The sequence below is a fragment of the Engystomops pustulosus genome, chromosome 9, assembly GCF_040894005.1.
Source record: "Engystomops pustulosus chromosome 9, aEngPut4.maternal, whole genome shotgun sequence".
NCBI classification, from domain to species: domain Eukaryota; kingdom Metazoa; phylum Chordata; class Amphibia; order Anura; family Leptodactylidae; genus Engystomops; species Engystomops pustulosus.
The window spans coordinates 45,502,174-45,529,007 of NC_092419.1; the positions used below are offsets into that span (position 1 = coordinate 45,502,174).

The 26,834-nt window shown below is 40.7% G+C and overlaps 1 protein-coding gene across 2 annotated transcripts in view; it reads left to right on the forward strand.

Moving 5' to 3' along the window:
- DCX (doublecortin) overlaps positions 1-26,834 on the forward strand; it is a 97,907-nt gene that overhangs the window by 5,032 nt on the left and 66,041 nt on the right. For both annotated transcript variants that reach the window (XM_072124667.1, XM_072124666.1), the window contains exons 2-3: positions 1,788-2,171; positions 22,864-23,204. In XM_072124667.1, the coding sequence (XP_071980768.1) occupies positions 1,808-2,171; positions 22,864-23,204 (705 nt within the window). In that variant the 5' untranslated portion in view covers positions 1,788-1,807. The remainder of the gene's footprint in view (positions 1-1,787; positions 2,172-22,863; positions 23,205-26,834) is intronic.

Below are 26,834 nucleotides of genomic sequence, written 5' to 3' on the forward strand. Positions count from 1 at the left end.
ACAAAGATCTGTTATGGTACCCCAGGCTACAGTCATTAGGACAGGATTAAATCAAAATTCAGATCAGGCCCTAGAATTATCAGACCCCAAATCAGATTCTGTATTTTGATCCCAGAAAAAAAAACCTTAAGTATTAGGCCGCTTAATTATTAGACATCATATCAGACCTCTGACCATAATCATACATTATCAGACACACAGACTGGATTTTCTAGAGACCTTGGACCAGACCTCTTGGATGAAACCTCTGATCAGATCCTAATAAATTTACCAGTCTCAGGTCTTCTTATTTCAATTCACTTTCATGCACCGCCGGGCTAACACTCCTGACATTGACGTATCATATATGCCAGGCTTGGCATGAAATCTAGACCTTAGTGACAATATTCCATAGTGGCCACTGTGGCTACTATACAAATATTTGCATCCATAATTGAATTAAAAATATCAGTATTTTCTCACAGTCTGAGAGAAAGCCAAACAGAAGCGGATTTGCCACCTTCCTTACTTTTTCATCAAAAAGATTTGCGGGGAAATCTGTAGAGGCCATTGTTTTAAAAGAAGTAGACACTTGTCTGTTTGAGAATGTCTGGAATAAATCTGCAGGAGGGTGTCTCATTCTTAAAGGGAACTTGTCACCAAACTGCTATTTTTATAAGGGGACAGACAAAGTTCTGTATATGCAAAATGTGTTTTTTTTTAATGTTTGTGTTGAAATAAAGTGTTTGAAATAAAGTATGTGAAACTTTACCTGGCTCCCTGTCAGATGTTTCAGCCAATTCCTGGGGGTGTGGATTTCAAATCACACCTTCTGCTCTATAATATATTAACTGCACTCCTTGTCACTCCTGGCTCCTCAACCCCCTCCCCCTCTCCTATAACCTCTCTCTCATCTTTTCCTTGCACTGAGATGCTGGAGGGTGAGCAGGGAGCTCATCAAGGGGAGGAGGAAGGGTGGGGGAGCCAGGAGCGATGAGGAGGGCAGTGAATATATTACAGAGCAGACAGAAGTTTTGATTTGCAATCCCCCCCCCCCCCCAAGAACTTGGCTGAAGCATATGGCAAAGAGCCAGGTAAAACTTTTACTTACTTTTTTCAAACACCATAAACACAGACGTCTTAAAAAACATATTAGTTATGTATTATACTTTGTCTATAGTGACCTATCCCCTGATATAAATAGCACTCTGGTGACCTCTGGTTTCCCTTTAAGGTAACATCATACAACATGAAAATATGTTTGTGAAGTAAATTGTATTTGCATTAAATTACAGTAATGATATTAAATTCACAGACATCATCTATATATCAGACATGAAATTGTTGGTATATTTATTTTTTTATTTAACAGCATGCTATAGATACATAAAAAATATTTTCTTTGACTGTTTCTAGAATTTAAATATCAGAGAAATAGTTTTCTGTTTTATTCTGTGATGCCTTTAATTAATCCTGTAATAGTCTATTTAAGACAAAAATCCTTAAAGTGTCACCTTTGCAGCAATAAACTAAGCTCATTAATCTTCAAGGAGCAGACAATAGGCTGCATTTGCATGGGCTCAGGTGTTACGCCTGCTGTTTGTCTCAATTAGCAATCCCTGCTTTCCACCATGCCTCAGTTGAGCCACTTTTGGTATAAATTATTTACGAACTTTGAGTAACACGAGAATGTGGCAGTAACAAGTAAAAGGAATTATTAATGTTACATGGGGATTGCCCTGTTTTGTAGTATCTCTGGGCATAACATGGGAGACACATTCTCATCTCTGCATGAATGACTCTTCTAGGTCTCCAGAGGCACTCAGACATGGAGCTCGATTTTGGTCACTTTGATGAAAGGGATAAGACTTCCAGGAATGCACGAACATCTCGAATGAATGGATTGCCCAGTCCTACACACAGTGCCCACTGCAGTTTTTACAGAACCCGCACTTTGCAAGCTCTCAGCAATGAAAAGAAAGCCAAAAAGGTCCGGTTCTACCGTAATGGAGATCGATATTTTAAGGGAATAGTGTATGCCGTGTCTCCAGATCGATTCCGAAGTTTTGACGCCCTGCTGGCTGACCTCACCCGCTCACTGTCTGATAATATTAATTTGCCCCAGGGTGTTCGCTACATCTACACCATCGATGGAATGAACAAAATCTCCAGTATGGATGAACTTGAGGAAGGTAGGTTTACGTTTTCTTACATCTTATAAATTATTTAGTGGAAACATATGTCTAGTATTTGTCCATTTGAATCACATTATATCATATCATGAATGAAATATTACTGGAATTCAAAATAACTTCATTATTCTTGAATATGTCAGAAATGTGTTTTAGTATAGACAGGAGTTACAGGGGATGGCAGTGGGAACCTCCTAGTCTCCTGATGCTTAGATTCCAATATTCACAGTTCTGCTGAATCAATCTCTTTTGTTGCCTGGCAACATATATGTGGATGTTCTACTGTCTAGTCTTAAACAGTCTGCATATACCAAAGCAGGTAATGGTAGGGCAGTGCTAATTTTTATATGCCTTAAAGCTTAAAGGAGTAGTTCGGGATCTGAATTTTGGCCATTCATTGTGATAGACAAAGCATACATTAACATGACAAATTACAATGCAGGTCCATATCATGTATATTCTATCAAAAGTATCAAAAACAATAGCAGATCCATATAATATGCCATTGACTTATTTCATTTCCATGACCTATGCTTAAAACTTCAGTTTACAAAAGCTACTCAATTTAAGCCCTTTGTTGTTAGGATACGTTGAGCAGATTCGCAACGTGCCCTTGCAATGAGGTGCTAAGACATACCCCACTGTAAGCACATATATTGGGATATATTGTCCTATTCCTTCCTCCTTAAAGTGGGTGGAGCGTACATCTGCAGCAGCCTTGTCAGGGTCTTTCCCCAGTGTAAGATGACCTCAGCATCCGACCTGACATTCTAAAGAATGGAGGATGTGCACCATTATGTGCATAATAGCATGTAATGGCCTCCTCTGTGCATATACGTAGCTTGGCAGGAGACATACTGTGCAGAAAGTAGCAAGAAGAAAGTTCAATGTATATGTCAGGAGCTTTCATATTATGCATATTATTTATTTATACTTTTCATATCCCAAAAAACATTGGGGGAGAGTAATCATAATAATAATAATAATAAGTCTATTCTGTCATAATTTTGACTAAAAAACCTGTCTGCACCAAATTTATAAAGGGTTTTATACAGTTTTCTGGCTCTCCTACGACTAGCTCGACAAAAGGGGCATGTCCTATGAAAAGGGGGTGTGTTCTTGCACCAAAGAGGTCCATGCACCAAAATTACTCCTGAACCAACAGAATTTTGTTTTAGTTTTCTGGCGTAATATAAGCAAATTAATAAGAGGTTCAAAGAGCGACTAGACAGTCTTATATTATGACAGATTTATCACCCAGAACCAGACACTTCTATTAATCTGGTGCAGAATAAGACTGTGTAGCCTAACTCTACACTTACTTACCGTAGGAAACATTTCATAAATTTGCCCCATTGTGTGAATGTAGCCTAACATCTGCATTTCCCACACCTACACCTAAATAAATCATATAGACAAGGGATGTCTTGATAGAACAACACCAGGAGTATAATTAGGAGAGCTTGGGCACTGATTTCTGCATGTGCCATTATAAAGATACAGGCGGTCCCCTACTTAAGGACACCCGACTTACAGATGACCACTAGTTACAGACGGACCCCTCTGCCCCCTGTGACTTCTGGTGAAGATCTCTGGATGTTACTATAGTCCCAGGCTGCAATGATCAGCTGTAAAGTGTCAGTAATGAAGTTTATTGATAATCCTTGGTCCTATTTTACAGCAAAAAAATTTTGGAACTCTGTCACTGTGCAAAAAAAAAATTTTTGTCTGGATCTACAATTATAAGATATACAGTTTCAACTTGCATACAAATTCAACTTAAGTACAAACCTATGGACCCTATCTTGCCTGTATATATATTTGTACACACATGTTTACATTTCTGATATATACACTAATACATATAGTATATACAAACTCACACATTTTATATAGACTTAAAGTATATATGCATCAAATTTGCACACATACTGTATAGTACACACCACACCTTCTCATTCAAAGAGTTTTCTGTATTTTCATGACTATAAAAATTGTAGATTCACACTGAAGGTGGCTGTGCTGTCCAGCGGCGGGTAGCTGGGCAGATGAGCCGATGAGTGGGAGCCCCCGCCAGCAGGTGGGATGGGGTCTTTCAACTTTCCATAGTCTGTGCTGGCAGGGTGCGGGTGATTGGCTATGTGTTCCGCAAGCTGTATCGTCTCGCGGGGACGGGACATACAGCTATGGTTTCGGCTAGAGGAAGGCGGAGAGCTGTGCCCCCACGTGGACATGCCAGCAGGCGTGGCAGAGTTTGGGAGGCTGTGTGGATGGGAGAGTGGGCAGCAGGCACAGGTGGGGCCGATCTGTTGTTGTGGTCAGTAGGGAGAGAAGGGCCTGGGTGAATGGCACCAATAAATTCTGGCTCTACCACCCTGGGCCCCTATGCAACATGGGCCCGTCGAAGCCACTGCGGCTGCTATGGTCGTTGTCACACCCCGGAACAACACCTTTATTGTGTTAGGCTGTCCATGCACTTTACAAAAGACAACTCCATACACAGCACTGAAATGCTGAATGGTTATTATAATACAGTATGTTTTATTTTGGTAAAAGTACAATAGAATACCATTCTAAAACTAAAAACAGATCCCTAATGTCCAATGTCTCTAAGAAAATTGGAGACTTTAATAACATCTGAGAATATTTTTCAATCATGTGGGTTTTACTCCTCTTGAGGCATTGTTTTCCAATTACATAGACAATCATTGAGTTCTCTGTGTAGGGTCTGTGTACATAACATTGTCACATTGTTCCATAAAACATTTTGCTTTTTAACTTGGGAGATTAGAGGCCTCTGGGCTGGATTATTTACTGCCATAGACTTGGATAAAACTGCCTTAGACAGCATTAAATGCTTGTACTGAATGTTAGAAAACCACTTCGGGGCTTGGCATATAATGTCTAGTCTCTCCAGGAGGTCTACACTCAGATTTATGGAGCGACGAAATCTCCTAAATAGCATTTATTTTAGACAGAAATAGCTGGTTTAAGAACAAAAACCTCAAAAGCAGCATTGCCAATGTCATACCATCATTGGATAGGAAATATTCTGCTATGCTTACACCTAAGTTTCCATCTATACTAGTTGTACCCCATTATAAAAGCCCAAGTTTTGTACAATTAACATCAATGCCAAACATTGTGCCAGAATGAAGAATAAAGCTGCTGATGTGTCAAACACTTATGTGTCATCTATTATAGATCTCTTTGGAGGGCACTTTATTACCTCATAGGTCCCAAGGAAGGATGTTATATATCCCTTCTAGAATGTATCATCATCCTTGTGCTGTCTATTTGTAACAAATAAATGGGCAATTATTGCTGGTTCCATAAAATAATAAAAACAACTGTTAGGCCCATAACACACGATCCCACGGGCTGCAGACAGAGCAGAGGACGGGAGTCACTGGATTATATAGACTGTACAGCCGTGCAAGAACTGTATTAACTACCACAGCCATTGCGCCGCTAAGGCAAAGTTTCTGCATTATATTGCTATTAGATACATTTTAAAAAACCATTTAAATAGACAACATACACAGGAAAAGTCCCCCAATGGTCAAATAACTAAATATACATGATATTCAGATCACAGTAACCTGTATAGAGGTATGGAAGAAGGTCTAGTCTTCAGAACAAGTCAAACAAGTATTGCACATTACACAGGACAAGGGACACATATAGAGGTATATATAGACCAAAGGTGGACAACACTCAACATGTGTTTCGCCTTACTTGGTCAGCGGTATCCGTATGTGTGTCCCTTGCCCTCTGTTATTCCTCTGGGTAAAGTGCGATACTTGTTTGTAAGCAAACACTTTGACTTGTTCTGAGGACTAGACCTTCTATACCTCTATACAGGTTACTGTGATCTATTTATTATGTATATTTAGTTAGTTGACCACTGGTGGACTCTTTGTGTGCATGTTGTCTTTTTAAATCGATTTCTTTAAATTGATCTAATAAAGTGTTATTTTGAGCTTTCTACATTTTGGTTTTTGTTTCCTCTTTTTTGTGTTGTTTCCTTGGTATAATGTATAATGTCATATTAGGTAACTTTGTTAGAATGAAATGCCAGACGAAGTTAAAGGGAACCTGTCACCAGGAGAGCCATTTTTAGCACTCCCCACAGAGCATAGTACATACACTGCCAAAGTGTTTTTGTATAAAAAATTGGTTTTACAGAAAAAAATATATGTTATATTGTACCTTTCATTAGCATCTGCTGTGTGACTAGGCAGTTGCCAAAAAGGAGGGACTGGAAAGGAGCAGTTCCCCCCCCCCCCCCACACCCTTGGGAAACATGTGACCATTTCAAATATATGAATAACTCCCCACACTCGGGATTGGCTGTAGAGGAGCAGGGGGCATCGCTAAGCCAAGTGATGAGTGTTTTCATATATTTGAAAAGGTCACATGTAGTAGCTGTTCCCCAAGGGTGGGGGGGTAACTGCTCCTTTCCAGTCCCTCCTTTTTGGCAACTGCCTAGTCACACAGGAGATGCTAATGAAAGGTACAATATAACATATATTTTTTTCTGTAAAACCTATTTTTAATACAAAAACACTTTGGCAGTGTATGTACTATGCTCTGTGGGGACTGGGGGAGTGCTAAAAATGGGTCTCCTGGTGACAGTCTCCCTTTAACATCTTAATGTATCATGGGACCAATTTGTTCCTAAGTGATATGTAGAAGGACATTATTAATTTTATAACTGAACTGAAAACTACTATTTGGTTTATGTAGGAGAAATAGTAGACCTATGTGAAAACTAGTGCCATTACTTTACATTCTGTGAAGCTCAATAATTGAGAATACACTCTGTGGAAATCCATGCTTGTCAATGTAATGCATGCAGTAAACGGAAATGACCTGAAACCATGGTGTCATTGTTTAAGACAATGGGGAACATTTATCATATGCCCTGCTGGCTTGAACAGTTGCATGCTGCACATGTGCAAGACAGGAACGCCCATGCCGCTCCGCCACCGGCCACACCCCCTCTTCACACCCCTCCACGCCCACTCGGCATGCAGGTTCGCTAGGCATTGCTATTATTTCAGGGCTTGTAAGCCAGAAAACTGGAGTACAAGCCCTGATAAATGTCCCCTAATATGATGTTCTGTGTGTCTCCTTAAAAGTTGAAACATTATTGTTTCATAGAGTTTTTAAGTTTTCTTAAATCCTGCAGAAATACCTTACCTCATGTAATTGCTTTCCCATGGATCAGTCACTTTGCAAAACTAAGTACTTTTATCTGACAAAGATCAAAGTCCTAACATACTCCTGGGAATTTATAAAAGCTAAACTAGAACATATAGTTTGCTAAATGACAGAGAGTGGATTTTAGTAAGTAGATTGTACTACATTTTCTATTAAAGTCATATCACTGCCTAACTTTATTATAGAGATAAGTAATATTGAACCTAAAATTATGTCGTAACCTGATGAAGAAAAGTTCAGCTTGGGTCAATCTTTTGTCACTGAGTAGGGCTCTGTTCACATTTGTGCTCCTTAACCATAAAGCTTGATGCATCTGTCATACCATGGATACCACCAGTGCTAGACCACATAGAGGGGTTTTCTGGCCGGCAGACATTGGTGGAAGTGGCTCAAAATGGGTTGACAAAAACACAACCTATACTAGCTCCAAAAGCACCTTCTTTCCAGTTGAAGAATTGTCTGATTATTATTATAATTATTATACTAATTATTCAATCCCTGTTTCCTGTCTTGAACACAACAGGAAATAGATGGGAATACTAATTTTTGAGTCAGGACCTGGGGGATAAATTAAGTCACAATAGGTTTTACATTTTTTATTCCTTTCTGAGCCCATAGCCACTTTTTTTTCTCTGGTACCCAAATCCCTTTATTCCCTATATAAATGGTAGTGAATATTAATAGCACATAAAACTGCACTATAACTTGTAGCACAGGTCTGACTTCACATTTGTCCTGAGTGCTTTTCACTGTGCTGTATCCACTAGAAGTCGAACAATGCAAGTGGACCATGAAATAGAAATGTATTGATCAGATCTCAGACTACTCTCCTATTTTTCGTCTGCCTGTAGCTATTCCACTTATATAGTATTTCTCAATATTTCTAATAGCCAAGGGCAGTTTCAATTTATTTCTAAATGTTATAAGCTTCATCATTCTTAGAATTGGTTGAAGTCTACGAATATTCATTTTACCACAGGTTAATATCAGTCAGTCCTTCCTATTTATTACTATCTGAATATTAAAAGTGATGAATATTAGGAAACAAACTGTTGTCTTAGAATCTAAATGTAGATATTTCCACAGGAAAGAGTTTGTTCCATTTCACAGTCAAACATAACTATTTTTTCTTATCAGTTTTCATTCATTCATTGGAAACTCCCATTGTGTGTCACTGTCAGGAAATGATTGTATAGATAATGCTAATATAATATAACAGTGATGGCGAACCTTTTAGAGACTGAGTGCCCAAACTACAACCAAAATCCAATTATTTATTGCAAAGTGCCAACAAAGCTGTTCAAGAAGTAATTTGTTGCCCCCTGCTTTGTCACAACATTCATTGTATCAGTTCCTAAGGACACCAATACAGTTGAAATAAGAAGGTCAGATTTGGAATCCTCCTGTACAGGAATAAAACAAGGCTCAGCAGGACCTCCACAAATAATCCGGTCCTTTCCACATTTTCCCACTCTTCCTGCAGTCCCAAGAATGTATTGTGTTAAAATAGTGCCGAGAGCAGCAAATCTTGAGTTGCCTGAGATTGCAGGAAGATTCTTTTAGTCCTGTGTGCTGATCTCTGTCCACGACTTGGGTGCCCATAGAGAGGGCTCCGAGTGCCACTTCTGGCACCCGTGCCATAGGTTCGCCACCACTGTAATATAATATAATATATAAGATAAGATAATGCTAATATAATATTATATATCTCTTCATGAAAATGCTTAGGTTTGATTCAGTTGGGAAAATTTGCAGCAGTTATACAAATAGCGAGTGACTCCAGATCTAAAGTATAAATACAATTTCAATAAGTGGGTGATAAGAAACATAACTATTTCTATTATGCAAATGAGGTAAAACATGCAGCCAGTATATATTCAAGATATCAGTAGTAGAATGTGTGCTGTGTGCAGATTCTCCAGTGTATCCCTTTATAATGCAGCATCACACATCTACCATTGCCTAAGGCTATAGGTGGACAGAAGTTACCCTTGCCACTATTGTAAGCAAGAGGTAGCTTAGAAGTTCTAGAGGTGTAATAGGAAATGTAGGCTACAGTGCTGTAGATGTGAATGCATTTGGGGAACCATATCAAAGGTGTGGAAAACGCCAAGATGGCGATAACCCATATATGACATATCAACTAAAACTGTTGTATACAAAGTATACACAAGTGCATTGGAGTAACTCGAACCCTTATATGCAATCTGATATGATGTATCATTTATTATACTGGCCTCTTCACATTGGGATGGGGCAAATAATAGTCTGCGGGGAAACCTAACCCTTTTCACCCTCAACTTGCACCCCATTCAGGTCTCTACATGTTGGAACACATACTTTGTGAATATGTACATGGCTTGTGAATCAGAGTTATCTATCACATTTCCCCACCGGGCAGTCTGATATGCAAATCTAGGTTTGGCAAAGGCTATTCCTTGGCCAGTGGCATTGTGACCCCCGTAATGTTTGGGAAGCTGGATAAATATTCAGGGGGGATTTCCAGATTGGTTGGAATTATGCGGCCTTTCACAAACGAAAACATTGTTTATTGCGAACAATAATATAATAAGAAACTGTGCAACAGAACCTTGACTTGAAAGACCCCCTAAAAAACTGTAATGGCAACTCTAACCTCAGAATCCTTAACAAACCTTATAAAGGACTATATTGACCAACCATATCCAGCCCCTTCCATAATAATATTGACTAGCAATGGGCTGAATATACAAGTGAGTGAAAATACAGATGAGAGCCATACATGACAAGAAATGTAAATATAGCCTTGTCTGCATGAAGACTGCTTGATTGGATATGTGATTTAGTTAGTGAGTATAAGTGGAGCCACTGATATAAAGACATAGAGGATATATATAGTATATACTGTAAATGTTATTGACATGGGAGGTTCCCAGGCTGCACAGTTTCCACACATTTCTGGAAATGTGGTGTTATTGATATGTTATTTTTATAGTTTTAAAAGATTAAAGGGATATTCTCATCTGGGCAGTCACATTCAGTGTCATTCATCTGCCATATATAAACATTTCTTCAATTGGATGTTATTAAAAAAAATGTTCCTGTGTGAAGATAATTTCTCATAAATGTAGCCATGTTGTCCCTTAGAAACGAGATAGCTTCCTCGGATACGACCACGTCACATTTTGGCAGCGGTGGCCGGACATGCGCTATAGAGTCCTGCCTGACCCCCAGGATTCAGCAATCATTACCACAGTTGTAGGACCTGCAGCAACTCCCAGACATTTCATATACAAAGATTTTTTGTTTATTTGTGCAATCCCTCCAGCAGAGGTGGTCGTATCCAGGGACACAGTCTTGTTTCTAAGGGTCCAAATCACTGCATTTATGAGAAATTATCTTCACACAGGAAAAATTTTTTTAATAACATCTAATTGAAGAAATGTTTATATATGGCAGATTTATCAAACTGAATGTGACTGCCCAGACGAGAATACCCCTTTAAGTTTGGTTTATAGGACATATACCATCTGATGTACAGATTTACAGATGTCCTCGCTGACATGCTCGTCACCTTAAGTGGGGCATCTTTTTTCTTTACTCCTTGAACCTTAGTTTAAGGCCCCATTCACATGACCGCCATGGGGACGCATATCCCGACATGTGGCACCGTACCAGACAATACAAGGGGAAAAGATAAAGCATTCCCTATCTTTCCCAGTGTGTATAGCCGTGCAACTCTGTTTCCTATAGAGAGGCACGTAGATATAGAGTTTAGAAAAACCCGGGTTGGTGTAAGACGCGCTGCCCGAATAGGTCCGACACAGGTAATATGGTTCAAGGTTAGGTTTATTGGTACAATAGAAGGACTACGCGTTTCGGGGGTGGTCTACCCCCTTCATCAGGTCCGCGATAGGTACTATCTCGGTACTATCTTGGACCTGATGAAGGGGGTAGACCACCCCCGAAACGCGTAGTCCTTCTATTGTACCAATAAACCTAACCTTGAACCATATTACCTGTGTCGGACCTATTCGGGCAGCGCGTCTTACACCAACCCGGGTTTTTCTAAACTCTATATCTACGTGATTCCCTATCCGGCACAATCCTGTACCGGACTCCGGGAAGACGCAGCACACCCTACCAACAACTACCAAGGAAGATACCTAACAACGAATTTCTGCTCTATACGCATAAGACACAAGGTGTCTTCAGGTGAGCAGATACCTTTACTATTTCATCAAACTCAAGTGACCTATTGCACTAAGGGCGCCGCCTGTGTTTCTTTCTATTTTTCCTATGGAGAGGGGAGGGGTGAGCTGCGTTCACCCCTCCTCCTCTACTGCACACAATCCATGTGAATGCAGCCTTTAAACTTTATAAAAAGATATAAGCCTGAGGTGCTCCCGCCGATGTCACCTGAGCGCCAACCAGCCAGCTGCGCAAGGAAAGTGTCCTGGCATCTGCACAAGATTTGCAGACAGCCGGGGGACATCACTGAGGGGGTGCTTATTGAATGGCTGGGGCATGCAGAGCCAAGAGGTGCTCCAGTGAAGTCAGCAAGACCGTCTCAGGCTCATTTACATATTTTTAAAAAGTTTATGTCTGAGTTAAACAGAGCTTCCAGGAATAAAGAAAAAAGGTGTAAGGCCCCACCATGATAACCATCATGTCACTGAGGACAGGCTATCATCAGTAAATCTGATTGTAGATATCCTTTACAGGGGTTGTCCTCTCTCAGCAAATAATTGATTTTGTTTGTGCAGTGAAAAGTTATACAATTTTTCAATATACTTTCTGTATGCATTCCTCATGGTTTTCTAGATCTCTGCTTGCTGCCATGCTATAGAAAGCTTCTGAGGTTACATCAAGGGGATAGAAATCTGTCCATGGTCTTGTGATGGACATGTAGGAGCATGAGCCGTTATTATTCTCCACCCCAGGAGTCTCAGTGATGCCCTCAGTAGTCACAGCCAGGGCAAATACCAGGGCCCAGAGCTGCTGGGGGGCCCATATAAGGCTGTGCATAAGCAATTCATAGGGGTGAGGGGATCTGTATATAAAATAACCTTGAGGGGGCTTTTTGGTATGACTAGAAAATATTTAAGGGAACAGGAGAATTTTTCAGTTTCTGAATTTTTAATGCCGCTATGTTAGTTTACTGCAAAGGGGCCCATTGAGGCTCTGTCATCCAGGGACCTACTGAAACCTGGAGCTGACCCTGGTCACAGTGCCTTCCCCCAAGAGTCCGTGATTCAGTGACTGAAGTACTCACCAGAATGCCCCCAGTAGCCCATAGTCTCAATGATTTCCCTCACGACCTGGTGGGGAGGAGATGCATCTTGAAATGTGGGACACTACAGGGCTGGAGATGGGCACACTTAAAGGGGTATTCCCACAAAGATAACATTCTTAAATGTACTCATGATAACAAAATAACACATTCACTAATTCACTGTTTTTAACAAAAATACAGCATTTCACAGATATCATTCCAACCTGTCTCTATCAGTCCTGTTGTACACAATTTTGGTAGCCTCTGGATTTGACCCTAAATCAGAAGTCTATGGTTGGGTAGGACACATTGGGGCAGATTTATCAAGCTGTCTGAAAGTCAGAATATTTCTAGTTGCCCATGGCAACCAATCACAGCTCAACTCTCATTTTACAAGTGCTCATGAATATTTTAAAGCGGAGCTGTGATTGGTTGCCATGGGCAACTAGAATTATGCTGACTTTCAGACAACTTGATAAATCTGCCCCATTGTTCTCCTGTCTGAAGCTGCACTGAGCTCCAACTTGCCTCCAGCCCCACAGAGACTTCCCTTTCCTTTATCCAGGGTATGTGGGAGAAAGGTATATAGCAGAGCTGACTGTGTATGTTATGGCTGTGAAAGCAGAGCTGAGAATGTCTGGTGTAATATGCATATGTACTATAGATCATCTCTGATGTGTTTCATCTCTCTTTCTATGTGTCAGATACTAGCCAATGTTCAGAAGCTAAATGAAAATGTATATAAACCTGTACCCTGATAATCCAACCACATTGTCAGCACACAGGGTTCATAATGGGGCAAATTTACTTACCCGGCCCATTCGCGATCCAGCGGCGCGTTCTCTGCGGTGGATTCGGGTCTTCCGGCGATTCACTAAGGCAATTCCTCCGACGTCCACCAGGTGTCGCTGCTCCGCTGAAGTCCGCCGAGGCCCGCCGAAGTTCACGATCCTATACTTGGTGAAGGTAAGTGCGTGTCCCGTGACACTTTTTTGTTTTAAAGGCACCGGTTTCTCCGAATCCGTTGGGTTTTCGTTCGGTCACGCCCCCGATTTCCGTTGTGCGCATGCCGGCGCCGATGCACCACAATCCGATTGCGTGCGCCAAAAACTGGGGCAATTCAGGGTATAATCGGCGCAAATCGGAAATATTCGGGTAACACATCGGGAAAACGCGAATCGGGCCCTTAGTAAATGACCCCCAATGTGCCTGCCTAGAGAGTCCCCAACCACACTCTGGAATCTTACCCTGAGCAGCCTAGGGAGTGATAGGAGCAAAAACAGCAATAAAACTGAGTGAAATTATATAATAAGGGGTTAAAATGATCTTTATTGTGTAAACATCACTGGGGGTTTGAAATATGAAATTTTCTTTCATTTGCAAACCCCTTTAAGAGAACATTCTTCTCTGTGTCTGAATACAACTCCCTTCCGCAATGCCCTTTGCTAAATGACACCACTGGCTACTGGGGGCCGATACCCCAAAATGCAATCGAGTGTGACACAATCCCTAACGTGATCCCCGAAACGTCGGAAAGCCCAATGAAAATGCGGCCGTGTTACCCTTAGTAAATAAGCCCCATTGTATTTATCAGCAGCAGTACAAGTTCTTTGTGCGTAGAGTTTTGCCGTGCACAAACAAATATTTGGAGTCTTTAATGAATATAAATTGTAGCTAGTTACTTTGAAACACTTACTATGTAGTTAATATCATTCAGTTAGCAATTCATAGGGGCACATTTACTAAGACTAATGCAGTCTGTACTATGTGCAGTGTGCATGTGTGGTGTTCAGGGCGCGCCAGATTCAGGATTTCTGGTGCCCGTTCTGCAGGAATCTATAACAACAAAATTTCCCCTTCCAAATGGAGGGAGAATATATAGATGGACCCCATTAGTATATGGACCTGTGCTGGCTGGGAAATTAGTTGCTAAATTTAAACTCCACGCACGGCTAGCGACCACAAATACCCTTTAGCCACCAGAGTTAAATGATAAAAATTAACTTTTATTAGTTTTATATTAAGAATTTGTAACAAAGGAACACTCTTTAAAATCAATAGACAGACAGTACAAGGAAGGGTCAATGGAGTAGGATTCTACTGGGATGCTCTATGGGACCTGTAGTGTTATATCTTCCTGGATCAGTTCTCCCTCCAAGGTATTCCATGTCACTGTAGTGAACGTATTGTTCATGGAGACCTCCCAGCCTGTTCCTATAGAGAGGTTTGCCTTATTTCAGGCTCCTCAATAATTCTAGCTGTCCCTCACTAGATTTGAGCAGAGCTCATTACCCTATCCTATAACCTGTCTGCTGTAATATTAAAATTCAGACGTGCCGCTCAACCAAGCCCGCCCGACATGTTTCGCCGAACTGGCGTCATCAGGGGTATGAGGCTGACTGCCTCTGCGCAGTACCACAGTGCAACACATTTCTGTCGGACATTGCATGTTAAATCTGGCGCACGGTCCGACCAGAATGCCCTCTTCACAGCAGAAATGTGTGTCGCATTTACAGCTGCACCATAAAAGGGTCGCTTGCAACACAAATGTGGTGCAGACACTTCTTAAATACCTGTGCAAGCAGTGTGCACCAGAAAGAACGTGCAAAGTCCAACAGAAAACTGGCGCACGGTGTCCCATAGTGCTCATTATGAGCTGTGCTCCAACTAGTGCAATTCTCTAAGTATATACGTTTGCACCAGACCTAGAGACCGCTGGTCTGGTATAATTCTAACACCACTTAACATTTACCACTAAACTAGTAGCCCCCCAAATGTTTCGCCAGCTATATTGGCTTCATCAGGGGACACACAGCTTTCCAGATGAAATGCACATTCGATTATTTATTTAGGTATGTGAGTGGTGTCTCGGTCGCTAACACCTTTGAAAATCAAATTTCCGATTTCTTAGACGACCCTTGTGAAACGATTGTTCGCAACCCACAGTTTGAGAACCACTGCTTTTAACCTTTTGCATAAAAGAATGCTATATATTGATTAATATGTAAATAAGTCGGTTTCATTTTTGTGTTTCAGTGCAGTTGGTTTTCAGTGGTAAATTTCTTTGATGTCCACATAAGAAAAAAGCATATAATCAGTCATTAGTTTCCCTGCATCCTCTGTGCTGTCGCTGCCATTGGACCATCTGTCTGTTTCTGTGCTGACTTGGCAATACTGCATCCCTCTGCCGGGAAGCCTGCCCTGCTTAGTAAATAGAGGCAGATTTTGCATTGTAATGGCAGGTGGCAAAGCCTTTCCATAACAATGTCTTCCTATGTCATTTCATGGATCAGAGTTTATATTAGTAGGCAGGAACTGGACAATCTGTTTAACCTTGCAGCTATGTTAAGTAATACACAGATAAGACCTAATATTGTACTGCACGCTGCTTTGTTTCTTTAGTTATAGAAATGATATATTTATAAAAACAAAATATTCTTCAGGCCAAACTCCATTATATTCTCTAATACTGCTAATCATAGGGTCTCCATAGGCATATACCCAGTAATTTACCTAAAACTCATTGGCATTACATCCTGACCCAAGGATATACTTGTATAGTGCTTCATGGCTTATAGACAGGGGGTATATATATTTGCCACCTTCATAATGCACCCACTGGTCACTCCAAGATCTCTCTCCTGGGGAACCTTCCCCAGCAAACACATTGGAGCTCATTTACTAAGGGTCCACGATGATTTTGGATTTGCGCAGCAGTTAAAAGGGGATTGTGTCGCACACAATCGGATTTTGGCCGAATCGCGCTGGCTTTCATGCGATATAAATCGAGAGGGGGGGGCAGCCGTCAGACGATCCAACAGATTCGGACAAACCACAGGATTTAACTTAAAAATTGTGTCGCAAGCCAAGCACATGCACCAGGAGGTAGATGGTGAACTCCCGCGGACCTGATCGGGGAAGCGACACATTCAGCAAGTCTGGCGCACAATGTAAGTGACTCGCGGCACAGTGCATTGTCATCGAACAATGCACTTTCGGGATCTCCGAAAGTAAATGTGCCCCATTGTCAGAGTTTAACACGTAGTCAAGTTTTGATAAAAAGAAAAAAACAGGTGAGTGAGACAGAGTATACAAATGTGCTGTATAAAAGTCAATTTATTACGTAGTAGAAGATTTCTTAATATACGTTTTTGGGGATGAACTGTCCCCTTCATCAGGTCAGGTAAATATACACTGGGTGCAGGGTAAACTGGGGTATAACAATACACCTACAGGGAGGGATAGTAAGGTGACGTCTATATTGAAGCAATAAGCATAGGATGTGTGCCAAGTGTGGATACACGTTTACGTATTCTACAATCCTCTACTACTTAAAACACATTTGTATACACTTCCTATCCTACTGACGGTTTCCAGGAGGCGCTGCTGTACGTTCTAGACCATACAACAATTGAGCACTATTATCATAGGCACACCTCTTTTTATCCTCCAAATGACTTTTACTCCTCCTGGGGTGCTGCTCGTGTAATCCTGAAATCCTAGGAGTAAATATGAAATAGCCCTTCTAGCCAACAATATTTACATCACTAGGATAGGGGTGCTATCAAGATGTTGACACCCTCCCCTCCATATATACCTGTAATAATACCAGTGCCCCCACCCATTTGGATCTCTGTTTCCGAGACAGAGTGGGGAGCAGCACGATGAAAACCTCACAGGAACCTATTCCACATCTACATTGTCTATCTATACACTTTACATGGTCAATATGAAAGCTTCCACCTTATAGGACTTCACTGCTTTGGACAATGTTTTTTAGAAGGGCCCTTTAATAATAAGGTGATCACAAAGTGCACCCTCAATCCACAAGGTGTCCAATTTACCTGTCACCGCCCACCAGAGGGAATACTAAGCATAACACATTGGGTGAGATTTACTTACCCGGTCTCGTCGTGAGCCCGCGGTGCATTGTCCGACGAGGATTTGGGTCTGGCCCGATTCACTAACATTGTGCGTCCGAGTTCCTGCATGTGACGCTGCTGCGCCGAGGTCCGCCGGAGTTCACCTTCTTCTTGCCGCTGCATGTGAGTGCTTGATCATGCGACACAAATCCTTTTTTAAATTCCGCGGCTTGTCCGACGGTCCACCCCCCGATTTCTGTTGCGTGCAAGCACCGATGTGCCAAACTCCAATTGCGTGCGCCAAAATCCCGGGTCAATTCAGTGCAAAACGGAAATATTTGGGAAACCCGACGAAATTGCGGTGTTCGGACCCTTAGTAAGCCTTAGTAAGCCCCTTTGTTCTTACAAATAAATGGACAGTCAGTGTAATGAGAACTTTTATTCCCACTTTTCCCTCTTTCTAAAAGATGAGATCCCAAATGTAACCACCAATTTACAATTAAATCAGAATTCCTTAAAAAGGGGAGCTTTTTTTAGCTTTTTTTTTTTTTGGCGCTCACTTTTTAAAACAATTTGGTGGGCTGGAAGTGCAGCCATTTAATGGCTGAGCTGTCACTTCCTGAATGTTGGGAGGGACCAAAACGAAGAGGCAGGGGACAAGAGCACCAAGGAATTGAATAGTTGAAAATTAAATTTTTTATGTTTTTAAATCCATTGTGTAGCTCTTTCAAAAATAACTACGCAATACCATAAAATCCCTTTGATGGGGCATAACTAACACGGTTTTATACCAGGGTGGCATGCAAAGCAACCAATGTCTGCTGCCTCCACTAGACATCTGTGATTTTAAATGTGCACCAAAAACATTAGTTTGATCGATGGAAGACAAAGGAAATGGTAGCTAGGACATGATAAGGTTATGCAACACCCCTGCCAATGTATAGGCAAGGTGGTAGTTTGGAATAGCACCTTCTCTCTGTCATGATCTATGTGGTGAGACTGCGCAACTCACAATAGCCAGCCTTATGCCACAATAGCCAGCCACTCTAGTATTCTGGGCCCAGGCTGTCTCCAGGCCCACAAGTAAAGGCTAGGCCCCAGTGGGGGATGTTGCTATTAGTTACACAAACATGAGATATAGTTCTTCATTTTGCCAGTGACAAATTACTCCTATGCCTCTTTCTATGTCTCTAATGCCAAAAGTGAATTTTTATTATGTGTTCATGAAACTGTAATGTAGAGGACCTATCCACAGTGTGACGTATATGATTGCCTCTAACAGCTTCTAACAGAAGTGTGACTCACTTATTTTCCGAAAAGTCAAAACTTCTTCATACATGACATTGACCTATTTTTACAGTGTGATAGTGTTGATTACAGAAAACTGCCTGTAACTTTTGACATAGACTCTGGGAACAAACACATGACACATACAGTGGGCCCTGATGCTAAACTCATTCCCAGCTGCCTCTACCTAATAGACTTGTGAGTCCTAATGGTAAGGGACTACTGATCAATGTTCCCTTCCTGCGCAAAAAACAATACAAACAGATAAGAAAAATCAACATGGAGAGGAAACAACAAATAGCACAATGCAATACAAAAACAGGAGAGTAGTCAGAAAACAAACCAAAGTAAGGAATCAAAAGATACAAATCACAAGGAAGGTGTGGAGTTGGCACAAAAACCTCTATAACCAGCAGTGAGGAATGGTAGGCAGGACTAATATGTGATCTAATACTGATTGGGACAGAACTGAGTGATCCAAACAACATAGGGAGCTGTTGCCAGTGTTAGATGTTACACAACTATTATATTAATCCTTCTGTATTGATTAGAATTGGGAGATATACAATATATACTACACTATATTATCCAATACAACAAGGCAGCACAATGCAAATATTCTTTCCAATCTGTGTTATAGTAGTTATCCATGCTGTCTATTAATGATTTTCAATTAAAATTACAAATAAATGTGGGCTCACAATCTGTGCCTCTTATTTAAATGGGGAATAAATTAAAGTCGAAAGTGCTGTGGGTCCTACCCGCACTGGCGGTAGAAAACAGAATTTTTTAGCATATATATTTCTAAATGAGAACGGGGGGGATATGACAGAATTTGATGTCAGTCACGCAGTAGAGATTTCTTGAATAGCGTACAGGCTGCTGGAATGAAGCCTCTGTTTAGATAAGCATGTGCTCTTTTTCGGTAAAGCTAAAACCGCTCCAATTAATTTGCAAATCCCATTGCGACTGCGAAGCTGAAAGAAATTAAAACGGATGGCTATGATATGTGTTTAGAGGGACTGGCAAGCAATGCTAATCCTATAAGAAGCCCCTTTTTCTCCTCTGCTTTCAGTAATGTTGGGTAACGGGCCGCGTTACGTGTAGCTTCCATATTTACTTTTCCAAAGCTTTAATCTGAGGCATTAATAAATGCAATTAATAGAACCGAAGGTCTTTAACTCCGGAGAACTGAAGGTCTTGTATCTGAAGACACGTTTTGAGGCGGTCTATTGTAGAGCGCTGTTTAGAGCTCGCAATGTTTCTATGGTAACGGATTCAGTTTTACCTTATATAGTGTTAACACAATGATTTGCTGCTGCTGCTGGATACCTTGTCAACCCACTTAATGTACAGTATTTAGTTATTATAGACCTAGAGTAGGTGGATCTGTAGCCCTAAGGTTTTACATGGACCGACTAGCGTTTTAGGGTCACAGCTCATTTAAAAACCGACTATTTTGTATTTTTGTCAGTGGGATCTGAAGAAAACCTCTTTAGGAAATTTGTACATCAGCAAGGAAATACTTGGAAGGAAATGACAATAAACAGTCTCGAAAGATCCTTCATGTTAATCTTCCAAGTTCTTAGGTTGCATATTCCTAAATAGGAGGCATGAAAAGTCATACGCCATATAGAGTAGATTAGACATCTACTATACTATTCCAGTGCCACCTCTTTACTAAAATGTTTTGGCTCCAAACCAAATGGAAATACACTAAATACACATTTTACATATTGGGGCACATTTACTAAGGGTCCGAACGCCACATTTTCAACGGGTTTAGCAAATTTTTTCCGTTTTGCCCTGAATTGCCCCTGGTTTTTGGCGCACGTGATCGGATTGTGTCGCATCAGCACCGGCTTGCATGCGACACAAATCGGGGTGCGTGGACGTCGGACATCCCGAGTGATTCGGACAAACCATGGAATTTAAAAAGCAAATTGTGTTGCAAGATCAGCACTCACATGCACCGGGAAGAAGATGGTGAACTCCGGTGGACCTCAGCTGGGGATCTTAGTGAATCGCGGCAGATCCGAATCCTCGCCAGACATGTGCTCCATTATGTAGAGTTTGACAGTCATTGGTTCTCAACTATAAGAAATTATCAAATCATAGAATAAAGTCACTCAGTTTAATGTATAATCCAGTAGGACTAAGTCTGTAATATTCATTAAAAATCTGTGGTCTGTATAGTTGTTTGGCCCTCACTATAGTGTTCACAAAATTCCTACACACCATCCTCTTTCCAAAGTTATAGCAAGGCTATACTTTAATACAAATTACGATTCATCCTAGCCTATCAATTTCATTCTATAAATTTATAGTGTCAACCCAGAGCAAGGCAAATATCCTTCGTAGAGTAGGTGCCATCGGTATTTCTAAAAGAGTTTTTAATCTATTCGACACATCAGCCCAATGATAATAACCCCACTTTTAAAATCCCAGGAACCTTAAAGGGTTTGGCCACTTTACACCTCATGTTTTTTGTAATGTGTGTAAGTGTAGGGGGCAGGATATTAGGTAATTTACCAAAATACATCTATTAAAAGTTCTGCCCTGTATATGTAAAGTGAAGCCTCTCTCTAACTATCCATGAATGTTCGCCAGTAAGAGATCACATGACCCTCCATCTGCAGACATTTTATAGTCAAAAATGTCTGATGAGGTAAAAGACAGGAGGCTTCACTTCACATATCAAGAAAGCGGAGCAGAACTTCAATTAAGTATATATTGGTAAAATACCTAATAAACTGCCCTTCACAGACACATGTAAAAAAAAATGAGGTAAAGTGGTCAACCCCTTTAACAGTTGGCCCAATACTTTTGCATTTGGATGAGAAGACCATACTTGTAGATTATTGGATATGTAGCAACAGCCTTGCAGTTTTACTGGTATCCTGAACTATGATGGAGCTAACACATCCAACTACCTCTAACCTCTTCTACATTTTTCTGAAACTGGTGTCAAAATACACCATTTCCTCATCTCCGAGATGGCAAATACATAGGACAAACCATTGGACACAGATACGCATCATGTCTGTGCGAAGATGGGTGGTAATCACACATAGGGCATTTTATGCCACATATTTTACTATTACTATCATTACTGACCTGGATTTAACCACAACAATGTGCCATTGGGGCACATTTACTTAGGGTCCGCGGACCGTATTTCCATCGGGTTTCCCGACTATTTTGATTTGCGCAAAATTTAACAGTGGTTAAATTTGGTGCACATGATCAGATTTTGGCGCAATCGCGACAACTTTCATATGAAATAAATCGGGGGCGTGACCGCCGGACAACCTGACTGATTCGGACTAAGCGCGGGATTTAAAATTCAAATTGTGTCGCAAGACATGCACTCACATACACTGGGAAGAGGATGGTGAACTTTTTCGGACCTCCACAGGGAAGCAACACATGCAGGATCTCAGGCGCACGATCTTGGTGAATCGCGTCGGACGTCATCCTCGTCGGACAGTCCAGATAGGTGATCGCGACAGGACCGAGTAATTAAATGTACCCCATTGTGTTCATGATCAGTCGGGTTCCACAGGGTTGGACCTTCATCACTCATATATTTATTAAGTCAAATACATTTTTCTTAATCTTTCAAACTACATAAGTAGTGTAACTGATAGTACAAGAATCAGTGATACTACTTACTACCTGCATCAACCATCTACCATCAGGGTCAAGAATTCTAAAGCAAGCACACCCTATGACAGGATCCACTTTTCCTTTAGCTTCTCATACCCTTGTCTTTAACCCCTTTAGCTTCTCGTGCCCTTGTCTTTAACGCCTCAGGCTCATTTGCATAATTTTAAAAGCCTTTTTTTGTAAGAACCAGATCATAAGAAGCTACAAAAAGAGCAGATCCTGCCTGAGGGGACATGCACCAATATGTCAGTGCGCATGGTTAATCATGTTTGATCCTGGTGGTAGATGTCCTTCAAACAGGAATTGCTACAGACTACCTATATCTACTAACTGAAAGTTAAATGAACTTGTTGTATAGGTTTTTGAATGTCTCCTTTTATATCATGCATTGTAGGAGGAAGCTATGTTTGTTCATCTGACAACTTTTTTAAGAAACTGGAATACACAAAGAATGTCAACCCAAACTGGTCAGTGAATGTGAAGACGTCTGCCGGTCAAAAGACCCCACAGTCATTGGGTACCAGCAACAATGCCCAGTCCAGGGAGAACAAGGACTTTGTTCGTCCCAAGTTGGTAACTATCATACGTAGTGGAGTAAAGCCTCGTAAGGCTGTACGTGTCCTGCTCAACAAGAAGACAGCTCATTCCTTTGAACAAGTCCTCACCGATATTACTGATGCCATTAAACTGGAGACTGGAGTGGTCAAAAAGCTGTACACCCTGGATGGGAAACAGGTATGGGAGATTTGGACTTATTAACATACTTTTTTTTATAACTTTTGGATATAGTAAACAACCCATTGTGCTAGACATTATTAGATGTATAAGTGCACAATATATGTGAGCCAGTCATCCATGCAGTATGGGTATAGGAACATACCGGTAGTAGTGTGCACAGAGTCTTGAAGGTATTGTAGAGTAAAGGGATCAGGTTGTAAGGAAGTAAGGCGATACAAATTATGAAATTAGCCTTCTTAAAAAGATGCATCTTGTAAAAACTCTGGCTGTTAACAATAAATCTGATGTTAGTGCATTCTGGGTAGGTGGTGCAGCATGAAAAAAATCTTAAAAATGGGAGTGAGGGTTCACAAGTATAGAGGATTTTAGTCTTCAGATCATTGGCAGAACCTAGTACATGGGTTGGGGGTGACTAGAGATTAGGAAGGATATATACTGTAGAGGAGTGCCGAACTGCGGAGTGCTATGAGTAATAAAGTGAATTGTCAATCAGTCTTTTAACTGGTACACGCTTCCGTGTAGTAGCTGGACAGAAAGATAAGCCTGGTGGTTACATGCAGGAAGATTTTAGGGGGAAGAGGTCAGTAAGGAGAAGGTAGATTAGTAATGAGAATGAATCTAAGCAACTATCAAGAGATTTCTGAGGTGGAATTAACATTCAAGTGATTGAATATAGAAAGCAAAGGAGATATAACCCCATAACAATGGGCACATAGCTTGGAGCTATAGTTTTACCAAACACTTAATTCAAAAATCATGTATTAGTAGGTCAGTAGACAACAAAAACACAGGTTTTCGGAAGTACTGTTTCAGATAGCGAGAAGAAACAATGCTAGAGACAGGAGATGAATACTAGTGTTTTGTATGAGCGCAGGTGTGACGTAGCCAGAACACTTGTATAAGTGTGTATCATCAATTCTTATTGTTTCATGGAAATGAGAAGCTGATTATTTTGATTATGTATTATGAATTTGTATTCTTCACCTTTTGTTCTATAACTTCATTCTATTAGCTACGTATTTTGCAATATCACCTTTTACAAAATATAATGCATTTTTATGTATCCAAACATATTCTTATGTGCACTCCAATGATGGACATGATATCTGGTTGAACATCTTTTCATTGTGATCACTAGATGAACTATGAACCAGGGAGTTAATGGTATCTCGATTCAAGGATTGATTTGAGTCGATTGTTCTCTGGCAGACATATTGTAATAGGAGAGCAGACAAGGAGGTTATATGTAATGTATTTTTACTGAGGTCACTGGTGGAACCTCATAAATCCGGGTAAACCTGCTCTCACTTCATTTTTATATCCTCATGCACCACCAGGTCCTAATAAAGTGTAGCCAGCCATTACAAAAAAAGATTTAGACTAAGCAGCTTTCAGAACAAAGGAAACGCATCTCCTAATATCTAGTCATAGGAGGGAACCAGAGCGCATATTAATTAGAACATATTACTTTAGCGTTAAACTACGTTAGGATTTTCTATCCCAGTACTAAGAGAACTGTACTTTTCTAAAAATATCACATTTACTTCTCCTGCAAAGACGATTAGGAATTGTTCTTCTGGAATCTCTAAGTTCTCATGGCCTAAGAATGAATGTTGAGTCTTTAAAACGAAACCAGACAATATATAAAGTTTCGTTGCTCTTTAGTATTGCTGTGACTATTCTGCGTGGTGGACATGTTAAAACTATAAGAGGGATATAGTTCAGCAATGGTGGTGCAAGTCTCAAAACACCACCTATCCAGCCATAAGGAGAGCAGAAGCATTCAGGCAATTATGATGTGAATCCCAAACAAGCCAACTCTGAGGAGTTCCTCCAAGGGGCCACTACCGACCTAACTCCACCCCACCTGTTTCACACCCCCTTGGACTCTCCCTTATAAGTTTTCCTTACAGTAGTATTTCTATTGGTCTCACACCAGCACTTATCTTTAGGTTTAAAGCTGCTTTGGGCTGCATTCCCAAACAACCCTGAGGAGGATCAGGTCCCGCCTCACCGGGAGCTGCTACCGACCTAAAATCATCCGTAGCCCAGAAAGACTTACGCCCTCTTGTACTCACTCAAACTGTCCTTTTGGCTACTTGTTTTATATTGGTCTCTTGCCAGTTTTTAGCCTTAGATGGATTTGCCACCCCCTTTGGGTTGATATTCCCAAACAACCAAATTTCAAGGAGGACCATGTCTCGTTGCCCCAGAAGCCACTACCTGCTTAACACCATCCATGGGCTGGGCTTCAATTTTAAAAACAGGGGCTCTTCGATGCACTGACCCCACCCTTCTATCTCAGTTTCTTGCTTGATGATGTCAGTGCAGAAGCAAGCAGAATCCACATTCAAAATAAACCTTTCCTTAAATTTATACTACCGTATTGTGCTATAAAACAGACAGAAGGGCAATAAAAGGTAGCTACCAAAGTTTTTATCTTCCATTTTATATTATATTTTATATAATGTTACAGACAGGTAGGTATACTTGGGTACCTTTGAATATTTGATGAATACATTTATGGAAAGGTGAATTGTGGTACAAAAACACAGATTGGAGAACACAAATGAAAAAAAAGGTCATTGCATATTCTTTTCATGTTATTTTTATTCCCTGATTGTAGATTCTTTACCTCTATGTACTGGGTGGCTTTCTTGTTAGAGGGGTTGGCCACTTTGTTCCATTAGACATATCTCTGCATGTTTATGTACCTGTACTTCTGTGAGCTTCAGCCTTTCCTTGTTATCCCCAGGCTGCCCTCTGCACATCTACCCAACTTCCTGTTTCTCCCTCCTTCAGTCTGTCCTAATGGCAGCCTCCAGTGTGTTGTTTTCTCTCTCAGACACAGGGAGAGGGGAGGGGGAAGCCGGATTACTCATCATCTCCTGATGCATATTTATCATATTTATCAGTGCAGAGACGTGTAAGCAAAGATCCACAGAGAGTTTACTGACAGCACTAAAGGAAGCATCAGGGAGGATGAATCAGGGATTATTATAAAGGCAGTAAAGGTACATAGGAAATGTATGTAAAGGATTGGCCAATCCCTTTAAGTACAGGTCAGAAATGTACTTTGCAGTAGCTACACGGTCATAGGAAAATGGTGTGCATGTTCTGTGCAAGGTTTACTAGACTGGTGACAGGTGGTTCACTGTGGTGATCCCCTATTCTAAGGAGTGATCCTGTGTTATCTGCCTCCAGCTTTATAAAAGTGGTATCATCTTTATTTGTAATCCTGCCTGGGTTAATAGGGACAGTAGATTAGTGACCCCAAAAGAAAAGTTTAGCCTTATTTGATGCCAGAGGTCAGTCTAACATACAATATGGACTATGACATGATAAATAAGTAAAAGACATGTATGTCAAAAGTTTGACAAATTTTACAAAAATGCCCTGGTTTTTTATACTTGATTTAGATGGGCTATGTTCAATAATGGAGCTTGTTGTGATGTATGATTAATGCATAATTAATTCATTCATATTGGACATAATGGGAACCAACTCATACTTTTTGATTTCTAGAATAGTTTGTGCAAGTAACCTATGTTGTGGCACAAAGACTACCTCCAACATTGTGTACCAAGATAATCTGGATAAGTAAGGGTAGGTAGTATGGGATTCAGT